This window comes from Tamandua tetradactyla, chromosome 1 (assembly GCF_023851605.1).
Source record: "Tamandua tetradactyla isolate mTamTet1 chromosome 1, mTamTet1.pri, whole genome shotgun sequence".
NCBI lineage: Eukaryota > Metazoa > Chordata > Mammalia > Pilosa > Myrmecophagidae > Tamandua > Tamandua tetradactyla.
The window spans coordinates 169,092,922-169,107,086 of NC_135327.1; the positions used below are offsets into that span (position 1 = coordinate 169,092,922).

General features: G+C 40.7%; 1 protein-coding gene across 2 annotated transcripts in view; it reads left to right on the forward strand.

Annotated features, from left to right (window-relative positions):
* The first annotated feature begins 12,447 nt into the window (after positions 1-12,447).
* SND1 (staphylococcal nuclease and tudor domain containing 1) overlaps positions 12,448-14,165 on the forward strand; it is a 499,108-nt gene continuing 497,390 nt past the window's right edge. For both annotated transcript variants that reach the window (XM_077124437.1, XM_077124455.1), the window contains exon 1: positions 12,448-12,774. In XM_077124437.1, coding sequence (XP_076980552.1) covers positions 12,697-12,774 — 78 coding nt within the window. In that variant the 5' untranslated portion in view covers positions 12,448-12,696. The remainder of the gene's footprint in view (positions 12,775-14,165) is intronic.

The following is a 14,165-nucleotide window of genomic DNA, read 5'->3' on the forward strand; positions in this document are numbered from 1 at the left end:
ATTAAGGCAGACCAATTCCAAAGGGCCCTGGGGAGGGGTCCAAGAAAAATACCCTTGCTGGCTCCCTGAAGCTGTACTTTCCTGGCCTGCACAGCAAATGGTGCTCTTAGGTAAACTATTCCCTGCAGCCCTAGGGTGATACTTTCTTTAAATCTCCACCTTCTTGGCCCTTTGGAGCCTGGTTTAAAACGATGGCTTGGGTGTTTCCTGACTATGGCAGAGTCAGGACCCAGTCATGTAAATTCACCGATCAAAAGCCATGATTGAGGATGGTACAATTGTGGCTCAGTGGCAGAATTCTCGCCTGGTATGCCTGAGATCCGGGTTCGATTCCCAGAGCCTGTCCATGCCAAAAAAAAAATTGCCCCTCAAAATATGCCCCCCTCCCTCAGTCTTGGGAGAAAGACTTCCACTTCTCTCTTCCTCTGCAGTCCAACAGCCAGGGACCAGGCCAGCATCCAGGATGGGGCATAGGTGTTGACCTTCTCCATAGATTGGGTTACATTTTTTTTTACCACAATTTCTCCATCTCTTTATTCTGCCCTTCCCTGAATGCTGTAGATCGTCTGGCTTCCAGGGACCCAGAAGAGTTGTTTCAGACAAATTTTCACTGTCCATTGGTGGTTTTTAGAAGAGGAGTGAGTCTTCTAGCTCCCTATTCCACCATCTTCCCCAGAAGTTCCCCTGTAGTAAGTTTTAAGTGTGAATCCTCCAACCTCATTCTTCTTTTTCAAAATGGCTTTGGCTATTAAGGACCCCTTACCCTCACACAAATTTTGATGGTTGGTTTTTCATTTCTGTAAAGATTGTTGTTGGAATTTTTATTTGGAATGGCATTGAATCTGCAAATCACTTTGGGTAGGATTGATATCTCAATAATATTTAGTCTTCCAGTTCATGAACATGAAATATACTTCCAATTATTTAGTTCTTCCTTGATTTCTTTTAGCAATATTTTGTAGTTTCTGGGGTACATGTCCTTCATGTCCTTGGTATATTTATTCCTAGATATTTGATTCTTTTAATTTATATTATAAACAAAATGTTGTTTATTGATGTCTGTTCTAGTTTACTAGCTGCCAGAATGCAATATACCAGAAATGAAATGGCTTTTTTAAAGAGGAATTTAATCAGATGCTAGTTTACAGTTCCAAGGCCGAGAAAATGTCCCAATTAAAACAAGTCTGTAGAAATGTCCAATCTAAGGCATCCAGGGAAAGATACCTTGGTTCAAGAAGGCCAATGAAGTTCAGGGTGACTCTCTCAAGTGAGAAGGCACACGGCGAACACAGTCAGAGTTTCTCTCTCATCTGGAAAGGCACATGGTGAACATGATCAGAGTTCCTCTCTCATCTGGAAGGGCACATTGTGAACATGGCATCGTCTGCTAGCTTATTCTCCTGGCTTCCTGTTTGGTGAAGCTCCCTGGGAGACATTTTCCTTCTTCATCTCCTAAGGTCGCTGGCTGGTAGACTCTGCTTCTTGTGGCTATGTCATTCTGTTCTGCTCTCTCTGAATCTCTTTTTCTCCAAAATGTTCCCTCTTTTATAGGACTTCAGAAACTAATCAAGACCCACCCAAATGGGTGGGGACATGCCTCTACCTAATCCAATTTAACAACCACTCTTGATTAAATCACATCTCCAGAGAGATGATCTAATTACAGTTTCAAACATACAATACTAAATAGGAATTAGAGAAAATGGCTGCCTTTACAAAATGGGATTAGGATTAAAACATGGCTTTTCTAGGGTGCATATATCATTTCAAACCAGCACAATGTCTTCTTCCAATTGTTCCTTACAAGTGTATAGAAACACTACTGATTTTTGGATGTTGATCTTGTACCCTGCTACTTTGTTGAGTTCATTTATTATTTTCTGTTTTGTTTCATTGTGGATTTTTCAAGGTTATCTCTGTATAGGATCATATCATCTGCAAACAGTAAAAGTTTTACTTCTTCCTTTCCAATTTGAATGCCTTTTATTTCCTTTCCCTGCTTAACTGCTCCAGCTAGAACCTCTAATACAATGTTGAATAAAAATGGTGACAGTAGGCATCCTTATCTAGTTCTAGAGTTTAGAGGGAAAGCTTTCAGTCTTTTACCATGAGTATGATATTAGCTGTGGGTTTTTTATATGTGCCCTTTATTATGTTGAGGAAGTTTTCTTCTGTTCCTAGTTTTCTAAGTGTTTTTATCAAGAAGCAGTGTTGGATTTTGTCAAATGTCTTTTCTGCATGAATTGAGATGATGTGGTTTTTCCCCTTCATTCTGTCAATGTAGTATATTATATTAATTGATTTTGCATACCTGGGATAAATTCCACTTGATCATGATGAATAATTCTATTAATGTGCTGTTTGATTTGGTTTGAGGATACGATTGAGTAGCTATTGGTGTCATTATTTGAACTGAGACACACACCAAGAAAGAGCAGGTTTAGGAAGAACTATAAAGAGTTTCTAGTGAGACATATTGAATTTGAATTCTCCAGGTGACAGCCATGGGCAGATATCCAGGGAATCATTGGCCATATGTTTCTGAATTTCAAGAGAGATTTTAACAGTTGCTATATATTTGGCAGTCATTGACATGCAGCTCTGGGAGTGCATAAGATGCCTTGGGAAGAATATTGAGAATTAGAAAGGAAGATGCATTGAGAAACATCAATATTAAGGTCAGGCAGAAGAAAAGTTATTTACAATGGAGATGAGAAGGAGTAGCTACAGAGATGGAATACAAGGAGTGTGTGTTATCTCCGAAGGAGAAAGGAATTTCAAGGAGCAAACTGTATCAAATGCTGATTAGAAGTCAAGGAAAGTGGGGGCTGAAAAGTTTCCACTAGAGGTAGAGACAAAGAAGTCATTAGTGACCTTGGAGAGAACAGTTTCAGTAAATTGGTTAGACCAATAATCAAAGTGCAGTTGGTTGAGGGTTGAATGAGGGATGAGGAGGTGGAGGAAACTAATATGAAGAATTTCAGTAAGAAGGTTTGCCTGTGAAGGGTGGAAATGTCTGGTGGGAGATATGGAGTAAAGGAAAGTTTTATTTATTTATTTAATTATTATAATACAAGAAATTTTAGAATACTTAAATACTGAGAAGAATCCAGAATAAATTGAGAAGCTGTAAAAACAGAAAAGGGAATCATCTATAGAGTCTTTTTGCAAGTGCACTCCTAAGTATTTACCCAAATGAGTTGAAAACCTTCATTCACTTGAAAACCTGCACATGTTTATAGCGACTTTATTCATAATTGCCAAAAAAAACCCCAAAAAACCCAGAAGCAAACAAGATGTTCTACAATAGATGAATGGGTAAAAACTGTAGTACAGCCATATAATGGAATAATATTTAGTAATAAAAATAAATGAGCTATTAAGCTATGAAAACATGGGGGAACTTGAAGTGCGTATTACTAAGGGAAAGAATCCAGTCTGTAAAAGCTACATACTGTATGATTCCAAGTATATGACATTCTGGAAAAGGCAAAACTATAAAGACAGTAAAAAAGAACAGTGGTTGTCTGAGGTTCAGGAAGGCAGTGGGGATGAACAAGTGGAGCGCAGTCATTTTTAAGGCAGTGAAACTATTTTGTGAGACTGTAATGGTGAATACATGATACTATGCATTTGTTAAAACCCATAGAAGGGTACAACATAAAGAGTAAAACCTAATGTAGACTATAGATTTGAGTTAAAAATAATGTGTCAACATTGGTTCATAAGTTGTTACAAATGTACCACACTAATGCAAGATTTAATAGTAGGAAAAATTGCAGGGCTAAGGAAAAAGGAGTATATAGAAACTCTCTGTACTTTCTGCACACTTTTTTCTGAAAATCTAAAACTGCTCTTAAAAAAAAGTCTATTAAGGGCGGGCCATGGTGGCTCAGCAGGTAAGAATGCTTGCCTGCCAAGCCCAAGGACCCGGGTTTGATTCCCCGTGCCTGCCCATGTAAAAAAAAAAAAAGTCTATTAAGAGAAAGAGTGTGTCCTTGAAAAGGTAGAGGAGATGAATTCAGCAGATGGGGGAGGATTTAGCCTCAGCAGGAGAGTTTTTCCTTTGTAAACAGGGGTGGATAAAAGAGAAGTCAGAAGGAAGATAAATTTTGGGATTTGGTGATAGGAAATAGAGTGAGTTCTCCTCCTCCTTCTCCTCCCCTCCCCCTCCCCCTCCTCCTCCTCCTTCTAAAATGTTTTTTTTTTTAATTGTGAAATATAAGATGGCAATAATTTTCAAAGCACATTTTAACAAGTAGCTAAAGAACAGACTTCAAAGTTTGGTATGGGTTACTATTCCACATTTTCAGGTTTTCCTTCTAGCTGCTTCAAGACACTGGAGACTAAAAAGAAATATCAATATAATGATTCAGCAGTTATATTCATTTGTTAACTACTATCTTCTCTGTTATAACTCCACCTTCTCCTTTGATCCTTTGCTCAGTCTTTAGGGCTATTAAGGATATACCTATTCTAACTTTTTCATGTTGAAAAGTGGTATTGACAATATGGGAAAGGGAGATGGAACTGGTTGATGTTCTTGGAGAGATTGTCACCTCTGGGCTTCAGGACTTATCTGTTCTACAAGCCATCTGAAGGTTTTAAGTTTCTGAAAAGTAAACTTAGTATGTGCAATTGTAGAATCTCAGATACAGCCCTGGGTGTTTTTTAGGGTTAACAGGAATGATGTTGGTTGGGGTTTGGCAAACCATGGCAAATAGCAATATCTAGCTGAAGCTTATCTAAGATTAGCCTCCAGAAGAGCCTCTCAACTCTATTTCAAATCTTTTAGCCACTGATACCTTATTTTGTTACATTTCTTTTCTCCCTTTTGGTCAGGAAGGCATTGTTGATCCCACGGTGCCAGGGCCAGGCTCATCCCTGGGGGCCATGTCCCACGTTGCCAGCTAGATTCACACCCCTTGACGTTATGTCCCACATAAGGGGAGGGGTAATGATTTTACTTGCAGAGTTGGTCTTAGAGAGAGAGAGGCCACATATGAGCACCCAAAGAGGTTTCCTGGAAGCAACTCTTAGCCTTATTATAGGTAGTATTAAACTCCACGACAAGAATAAGTTTTGTAAGGGCAAGCCTCAAAACCAAGGGCTTGGCCTATTTCCGTGAGAGTCCGTAACCAGGGGACTCTCCAGGTTAGAAAAATTTAATATTTCCATGTTTTTTTTCCTCCGGTCCCTCAAGGAACTCTAGCAATAATTATCAGCCTACCATAGACTGAGATGTCTCCAGGTATTACATTAAGCTATGCAGAATTATAAGGCCTTGTTCCTGGTTTGGGTTCCATGGATTTGGGTTGTTTAAATGAGTTATCCAGATAGATTGATTTAGATGGTGTGTTACAGAAAATTTAGGTTCTAGACACAATAAACTTCTCTGTCTTTGGTCTCATATAGTAGGTGAATCTCTAGAGTACATACATCTTTTACCCTGTATTCTGATTTACCTTAGTCCCAACCAAAATGGCTTCATTTTCATTTTTAATTGAAGCCTGACCTCTTTTTTTGGTTACTTTAACTGTTATTGTACATAGCAATTTTGACTTTCAGGGCTACAGAACTCCAGCTCTGAATCTTAGGTGTCACAGATGTACTCAAAATTCCAGGGAAATACCAGCTTAAACACATATAGCTCAGTTTCTCAGAATCTAGAAATACACTTATAACTTCAGATTAAGTGTGGCTTCTATAAAAGCTTACAGTTTTTATAGAAGCCAATTTTCCTAAAAAGATTTTCTGAAGGAGACTATAGTATATTTGTTCTTTTCTTCTGGCTTATTTTGTACAACACAATGTCCCCAAGGTTCATTCAGTTCACTGCATGCCTCACAGTGTCATTCCTGTTTGTACCTGCACAGTATTTCATCATATATATATGATGGGTACAATGAGAAGCCAAAAGGTGAACTGTGATATATATATATATATATATATATATATATATCATTGTACCCTTCAGCCCCCTCCATCCATTGGGCATCATGGATAATGTCCAAAACAAACAAACCATGTCTTACAAGTATCCTCACTTGGTTACACAATCAGCAGCACTCTCAATTTTAGACTATTTTCAGTGGTCCAAAGAGACAAAGAACCAATAAATACAGCTTCACCAAATATTAAATCACAACTTCCCCAGTTATTTATTCCTGGTATTGCTATGGTACAGTTGCTGTCTTCCTGTTAACTATAAGCCATAACATTAATATTAGTTTTCCCCCTCTATGTTTCTATTATTGACTCTTTGTATAAGATCAAAGCTTTGAAGGGATTCATGTGAGAACTTATTTATAATTGTAGAGTTAATTAGTGAGATACATGGCACTATACATGCCCTTTCAATCATATTTGCCTTCAGTATGGCAATGTTACTTATAACCCCACTAATTGGTTACCTTCTAATTGGTTACCTTCTGTTCCCTTCTATTTAAGTTCACCCTCCTTGTGTAACCTTTCCTCTGTCTCTAGTTTCTGTGTACCTCTAGGTCCCCTATATTCTACACTGTAAACCTTTGAGATTACCTTTATCAGAGTCATAATAGCAAAATCATACAGTATCTATCCTTTTGTGTCTGACTTATTTCATTCAGCATTGTGTCCTCAGGGTTCATCCATGTTGTTATATGCTTCGGGACCTTATTTTATCTTATTGTTACATAATATTCCGTTGTATGTATTTCAGATTTTGTCTATCCACTAGTTTGTTGAGTGTTTGGATTGTTTCCATCATTTGGCAATTGTGAAAAGTTCCACTAAGAACATCGGCATGGCAAATGTCTGTTCATGTCACTTCTTTCAGCTCTTCTGGGTATATACCAAATATTGGTATTGTCACGTCATAGAGCAACTTGATATTTAGTTTTCTGAGGAACCCAAAACTGTCTTCCACAGCGACTGTACCATTATACATCCCCACCAGCAGCGAATAAGTGTTCCAATTTCATTACATCTTCTCCGACATTTGTAACTTTGTACTTAATACCAGCCATTCTTATAGGTGTGAGGTGGCATCTCATGTTGTCTTGATTTGTATTTCTCTTATAGCTAATGAAGATGAACATTTCTTCACATGCTTTTTAGCCATTTGTATTTGATCTTCAGAAAAATGTCTATTCCTATCTTTGCCCTTTTTATAATTGGGTTGTTTGTTCTTTTGTTGTTGAGTTTTATAATTTCTTTATGTATACAGGATATCAGACCTTTATCCGGTGTGTGGCTACCAAAAATTTTATCCCATTAAGATGGCAGCTTTGTCATCTTTTTGACAAAATCCTTTGAGTCATGGAAACATTTGATTTTGAGGAGTTCCTATTTATCAATTTTTTCTTTCATTACTTGTGCTTTGGGTGTAAAGTTTAAGAAGCTATTGCTAGGTCTTGAAGATGTTTCCCTATTTTTTCTTTTAGGATTTTTATGGTACTAGGTCTTATACTTAGATCTTAAATCCATTTTGAATTAATTTTTGTATATGGTATATGGTAGGGGTCCTCTTTCATTCTTTTGGCAATTGATGTTGAGTTCTCCCATACCCATTTATTGAAAAGACTATTCTGTCCCAGTTCAGTGGATTTGGGGCTCTTATCAAAGATCAAGTGACCAAGATTTGGTTGTCTATCTCTATGTTCTCAATTCAATTCCACTGTTCAATACTTCTATCTTTATGCTAGTACCATGCTGTTTTGATCACTGTGGCTTTATATTAAGCTTTAAAGTCAGGAAGTGTTAGTCCTCACACTTTGCTCTACTTTTAAAGGATATCTTTAGCTATTTGAGGTTTTTCTCCTTTCCAAATAAATGTTTAAACTAGTTTTTCTAAGTCTTTAAAGAGAATTATAGGAATTTTGATTGGTATTTCATTGACTCTGTAGATCAGTTTGGGTAGAACTGACATTTTAACAATGTTTAACCTTCCTATCCATGGCCATGGAATGTCTTTCCATCTATTTAAGTCATTTAAAAATTTATTTTAGAAATGTTTTGTAGTTTTCCATGTACAAGTCCTTGACATCCCTGGCTGAGCTTATTCCTAGATATTTGACACTTTTAATGCTATTTTAAATGGATTTTTTCCCCTTAATTGCCTCCTCAATTAAGTAATTAACTGTGTGTCATGGTTAGGGACATGTGTCAACTTGGCCAAGTTGTGGTACCTGTTTATCTGATTGGGCAAGTACTGCCTGTCTGTTGCAATGAGGACATTTCATTGGATTATGCCATGATCACGTCAGCTGCATCCACAGCTGATTCCACTTGTAATCAGCCAAAGGGGAGTGTCTTCTACAATTAGTGATGCTTAATCTAATCATGGGAAGCCTTTTAAGGAGGACTCAGAGGAGACAGGTCCCATTCCTGCTTCGGCTGGTGAGCCTCTCCTGTGGAGTTCATCCAGACCCTCCATCGGAGTCGTCGGCTTCACAGCCTGCCCTGTGGATTTTGGACTCTGCGTTCCTGCGGTCACGTGAGACACTTTTATAAATTTTATATTTGCAAGTGTTCCCTGTTGATTCTGTTTCTCTAGAGAACCCTAACTAATACACTGTGCATAGAAACATTACTGATTTTTGTGGATTAATTTTGTATCCGCCATTTTGCTGAATTTGTTTATTAGCTCAAGAAGCTTTGTCATAGATTTCTCAGGGTTTCCCAGGTATAAGATCATGTTATCTGTAAAAAATGAAAGTTTACTTCTTCCTTTCCTATTTGCATGCTGTTCTGGCTTGAAGCTGGTATATACCCCCAGAAAAGGCTTATTGCCTAATCCTGATAAAATATTGTAGGGCGGGACCTTTTGATTAGGTTTTTTTTTTTAATGTTTTTCATTGTAAAATAGAACATACATACAAAGTAAAGAGTGAAAAAAGCAATAATTTTCAAAGCACACTTCAACGAGTAGTTACAGAACAGATCCCAGAGTTTGTCATGGACTACCATTCCACCAGCTCAGATTTTTCCTTCTAGCTGCTCCAAAACACTGGAGGCTAGAGGAATATTAATATAGTGATACAACAGCTATACTCATTTATTAAATCTCATTTTTTCTGTCATACCTCCTCTTTCTTCTTTAATCCTTCCATTGATTAAGTTTTTGCATGGAGATGTGACACACCCAATTGTAGGTATGACTTTTTGATTAGATGGAGATGTGACTCTGCCCATTTAAGGTGTGTTTCCATTAGTTTACTGGCGTCCTTCAAAGCAAGGACACAGAGCTCAAATGCAGACCTTCAGCAATGCAGAAGCCCCAGGAGATGCCAGAAGCTGAGAGAGTTGACAGAAGCAAGCCGGAACCAGAGCTCAGCAGACATTACTGTGTACCTTCCCATGAGATGCTAGGCAAGTCAAAAGCCAGAGGGGTCCACAGGGGCTGAAAGAGCCATTTGAAATCAGAAACTGGGAGAGAATGGAGATGCCAGTCACCTGCATTCCCATGTGACATACATTGGCCTTTCTTTGGAGTCAAGGTATCTTTCTTTGGATGCCTTCATTTGGACATTTTTATGGCCTTAGAATACATTCCCTTTTTAAAAGCCATTTCATTTCTGGTATATTATATTCCGGTGGCATTAGCAGACTAAAAGAGATAGCTTTTATTTCTTTTTCCTGCCTTACTGCTCTAGTGAGGATTTTTAATACAATGTTGAATGAGAGTGGTGACAATAGACCGTCCTTGTCTCATTCTTGATCTTAGGGGGAATGCTTTGAATCTCTTACTATTGAGAATGATGCTGGCTATGGGTTTTTCACATATGCTCTTTATGATATTGAAGAAGTTTCCCTTGATCACTACCTTTTGAAGGGTTTTTATCAGGAAATGATGCTGAATTTTGTCGAATCCTTCTTCAGCTTGGGTGAAATCTGCCTGACCTATTCTGCCATCTTCCCAGAAGTTAGGGTGTTCTTCTCGAAGCTTCTTTTATCTCTCTGAAGTAGGAGCCTTATCACTATTTGAGAGTGTGAAAGACAGTGTCGTTAGAGTTAATAGAATAGAGAAGATTTGAAACAGACCATTGGAGTTAGAACGGAAATATCTGAGTAAACAGGAGAAGTTCAGGCAATGTATGAGGGTTTTTTAATTTACTGTGGCACCAAACTGTACAGTAGGGTGTTTTTTCTAGCTAAAGGTTAGATTTGGAGAAGACAGATCTGTAGTTGGGGTTTTAATAGATGGCGGAAAAGGGTGGGCAGATTTCACCTAAGCTGAAAAAGGATTCGACAAGAAAATCAATGGGGATTAAAGAAGAGGATACTGGTAAGAGTGGAGCTAATAAAATGACAGACAGTGTATGGAATCTAACCAAGAATCCAGGAGAAGGAAGAAAGGAGCCAACAAAGAAGCTAGAGGAGTTTAGGGACTTTATGCCAGTTAAAAATTAAAGAACACTATATAGTAGGCAGCCTATAAGATGACCTCCAATGTTCTTGCCTCCTGGTTATCCTAGTGTTATCATCTCCCCTAGGTTTTGGGCTGGACTAGTAACTCAGTTGTAACAAACAGAATATGGCAAAAGTGATGGGATATCAATTTCTTGATGTTAGGTTGTAAAGTCTGGCTTTCATCTTGCTTGGTCTCTATTGCTCTCTCACTCACTCACTTTGATGGAAACCAGATGCCATGATGTGAGCTACCTTATGCAGAGGCTGACATAGCAAGATACTGAGCCAGTGAGGAACTGAGGCCCTTAGTCCAACATCCTCCAGAAACCGAATCCTGTCAAAAACCACATGAGTGAGCCTGAAGCAAGAACATTCAGATGAGACCACAGCTCCCTGTTGTGTGAGATACCTTGACTCCGTACTTGTGAGGGAACCTTGAGACAAAGACACCCAGTTGAGCCAGGCCCAGATTCCTGACCCACAGTAATTGAGATAATTTTAAATGTTTATTGTTTTAATCCCTAAATTTTGGGGTAATTTTTTAATGCAGCAATAGACAATTAATGCAAGATATAAGAGAAGCAACTCAGTAAGAGAAAAGAAAGGATAAAAATTCTGATCAGAGAATGGGTTATTTTGAGCTTAGAATTTCAGCTTTGAATTGGTTATGACGGCTCACCTGTCCCGGAGAAAGTATGTAATCTGATGCAGAGGTCATGTTCACTGAAAATGAGGTCAAGGTGCTCAGAGACCAGGGTATTGAATAAGTCATATTCATAAATGTTGAAGTCATTCAGCATGACTGGGTGCAGAAGAGTGTGCACCAGCTGTCAGAAATTTCAAAGAATGACAGGATGGGAGATGGGCAGGGAAAACAATATTTTCAAAGAGATGGAGAGTGGCATAATCAGATGAAATGAGCCTCAACAAAGATTTTTTTCCAAGAAGATGCAGATTAATGGTATGAAGTGGCAATAGGGATTTAGGAAGGTGCAGCCACAGAACTTGACCCTAGGATAAGTGAGGTGTGGGAGAATGAGCAGACAACCTTTTCTTGAAGAAGGAATGGCGAACTCAGCTTTGAGGCAGGTTTTATATATATGACATATATATGTAAGGTCCTTAGCTTCGTATAGTGGGCACTCAACGACTAGTTCTCTTTAAGCAGTCACTTAAACATTTGTGGGCCCTTATCTCTCCTTCTCCCCCTATCTCTTGATTTAAAAAGTTGGGATTATAGGTGAGATTGTCAGCAGGGTTCATCACACTCGGTCAAGGGCTGCCTCTTCCCGGCCCAGGGAGAGCGCGTAGCGAGGCTTTTCCTAATTTCAGCGGAGCAGCTGGGAGGATGTCGAAGAACGAGGGTCATCGTACCCAAGTTCAGGACAAGTCACCTTTCTAAGAGAGGTTTACTCCTAATCAACAATCGAGCGCCTTGCAGGTACTAGACCCCAGCGACACAACGGATCAGACCGTGATACACGCTCCTGACATTTCGGAGGGCGCGCAGTCGCGGTCCGCGTCAAGGCCAACATTTGTAGGTTTTCCAAAGCTCTGACTTTTCCGAGTTCTCCCCGTACTTTTAGCTGAGATAAAATGTCGGAAGCCGATGTGCATTCCGAACTGAAGGGTCTCCAGGACTCAGACTGACACGCTCCGGCTTTCCAAGCCGCGCTGCAAAGGAGGTAAGCGCCCATTCACCCGGCCCCAGTCCACGTGGCCTCGGGGGAGACCAGCAGGGCGGAGCGCAGCGGGCGGGGCCAATCACGGGAGGACCCAGGCCGGAGGGCGAGACTGGCCCCGCCCTTGAGGCTCCCATGGCCCCCCGCGCCCCGCAGTCAGATGCTGACGTGTCCTTTCCTTCCCACTACACCTCCCGACACCGCCTACTCTGGCTACCCCGGAAGTCCCGCCCCATACTTAGTCCGTCACTGCAAATCAGCTCCTCCAGCGCCTGCCGGAGACGACCACCAGTTTGGGGACTAAGGGGCGGGGCCCCGCGAACAGCGTGCCTATTGGCTTGAGGTCCGGCCGAATCTGGGCGCTAATTGGTCGGAGGGCGGCCGTGTCCTGGCACGCTTGCGCGGCGAGTAGAACGTGTGGCGGCTGCTGTGATCGCGTCTCTTCTTCTGCTCCCAGTTTTGCTGCTGCTCTCGTGAGCGCCCAGCGCATCCGCCCTGTCCATCACCCGCAGCCCGCCGCCTGCCAGCTCCTCGCTGCGGCCGCCCCTCACCAACACTGACATCGATATTGACACCTCAGGTGCGGCCGTCTGTCCCACTCGTTGCCTTCGCATCTTCACACATGGCCTCCTCCGCGCAGAGTGGCGGCTCCTCCGGGGGACCCGCGGTCCCCACCGTGCAGCGGGGCATCGTCAAGATGGTGAGAGCGCGGCCCCGGGCACCGAACCCTCCTCCCGCCTCTGGGCAAGAGTCGGGTACTGCTTCTTCTCCTCCCGCCAAATCGTCCTGGTCTCTCAGATCCTCTTTTCCTCTGTCCCTTCCTCACTTTTAGCTCATTTTCTGAATCCTCTTCATGCACGGACTCTGACACGGACTCCCTTAGTCCTTGCTTCCTGGGCACCCTGGCGTCAGGGGTCACAGTGATTTTGCAGTACTCGAATCTCTTGTCTACGAGGACAGATAGATACTTATTGATTAACGGAGGTAATTCCTTAATATCTGACCTCCCATACCCGCTCCCACCGCTTCCTGTCCATTTTGACATCTGCTGAGTAGTTTGCAGTTTTGCGACGTACTTTTGCTTCTCAAACCCCACCATCTGCTTTTGCCTTGGACCCTAGGAGTACTTGGCTTTCATGACGCTTCTCTCTGTTTCCACTCCTGCTCACTTACTCCAGAAAGTTTTCTTACTTTCTGGCTCTCTGTTCTTGTCTCTTTCCCTCTGCCTGTTGTGTCAAGTCTGCAGTCCTGAGACCGTCTGATTTTATGCTTCCTCTACTTTTGATTCTTAAAATGTTAGGCCGTCCGGCCACTTAGCGATCATTATTGCTCCACTACTGCTACAGATAAGGAGACATGTTTAGAAAGGGCAAGAGACTTGCCTAAGGTCACATGGTACTTTCGGTTTGGGTTGGAACCGGGAACCAGAGCCCAATTTTTGATTCCCAGTCTAGGATTGTTAACGCAATAGATTTCTGCCTGGTTTTGTATTCCCTCATGCCCTACATTCTTGAATTTTTAATTTAAAACCCCATAAGGTTTATTTTGAAAATTTTTCTCTCAATTCCATGATAATTTTGGAGTAGTTGGAGATTTTCTGGTGGTGATGACCTCAGATATCTAGATTTCATTTCAGACAGCTGTTTTGACTTTTCTGTCTGGAACAGCAAATATCCTTTGTGACACTATCCCAAGATGCACAGTTTTTGCTGTTGTGGAAAGTTTTTAGAACGTCGTAAGTTCTTGGCCCATTGTCTTTCACAGGATTAAAGTGTTCTGATGCTTGTATATGTGTGTGTCACTAAGATTTCAAGGTTTTTGTTTGTCCCTAATTCTCTTAAACCCATTTCTTATACATTCATTTATTAGGCAATATTCTGCCACCAGCTGACATCCTTGGGGTTTTCAGTTTTGTTTTCTCCCTGTCATTTATATAGAATAGAGAGTCAAAATTTACCAGAAACTGAATGAGAAGGAAATTTCCAAGATCCACATATTTTTTCCTCTTTGAAATATTGACCTGGCCCATGAAAGGATTATTCTGAGTGTGGCTCCTTGTTCTTTGCCTTTTTAATTTACCCTGATGTTTCT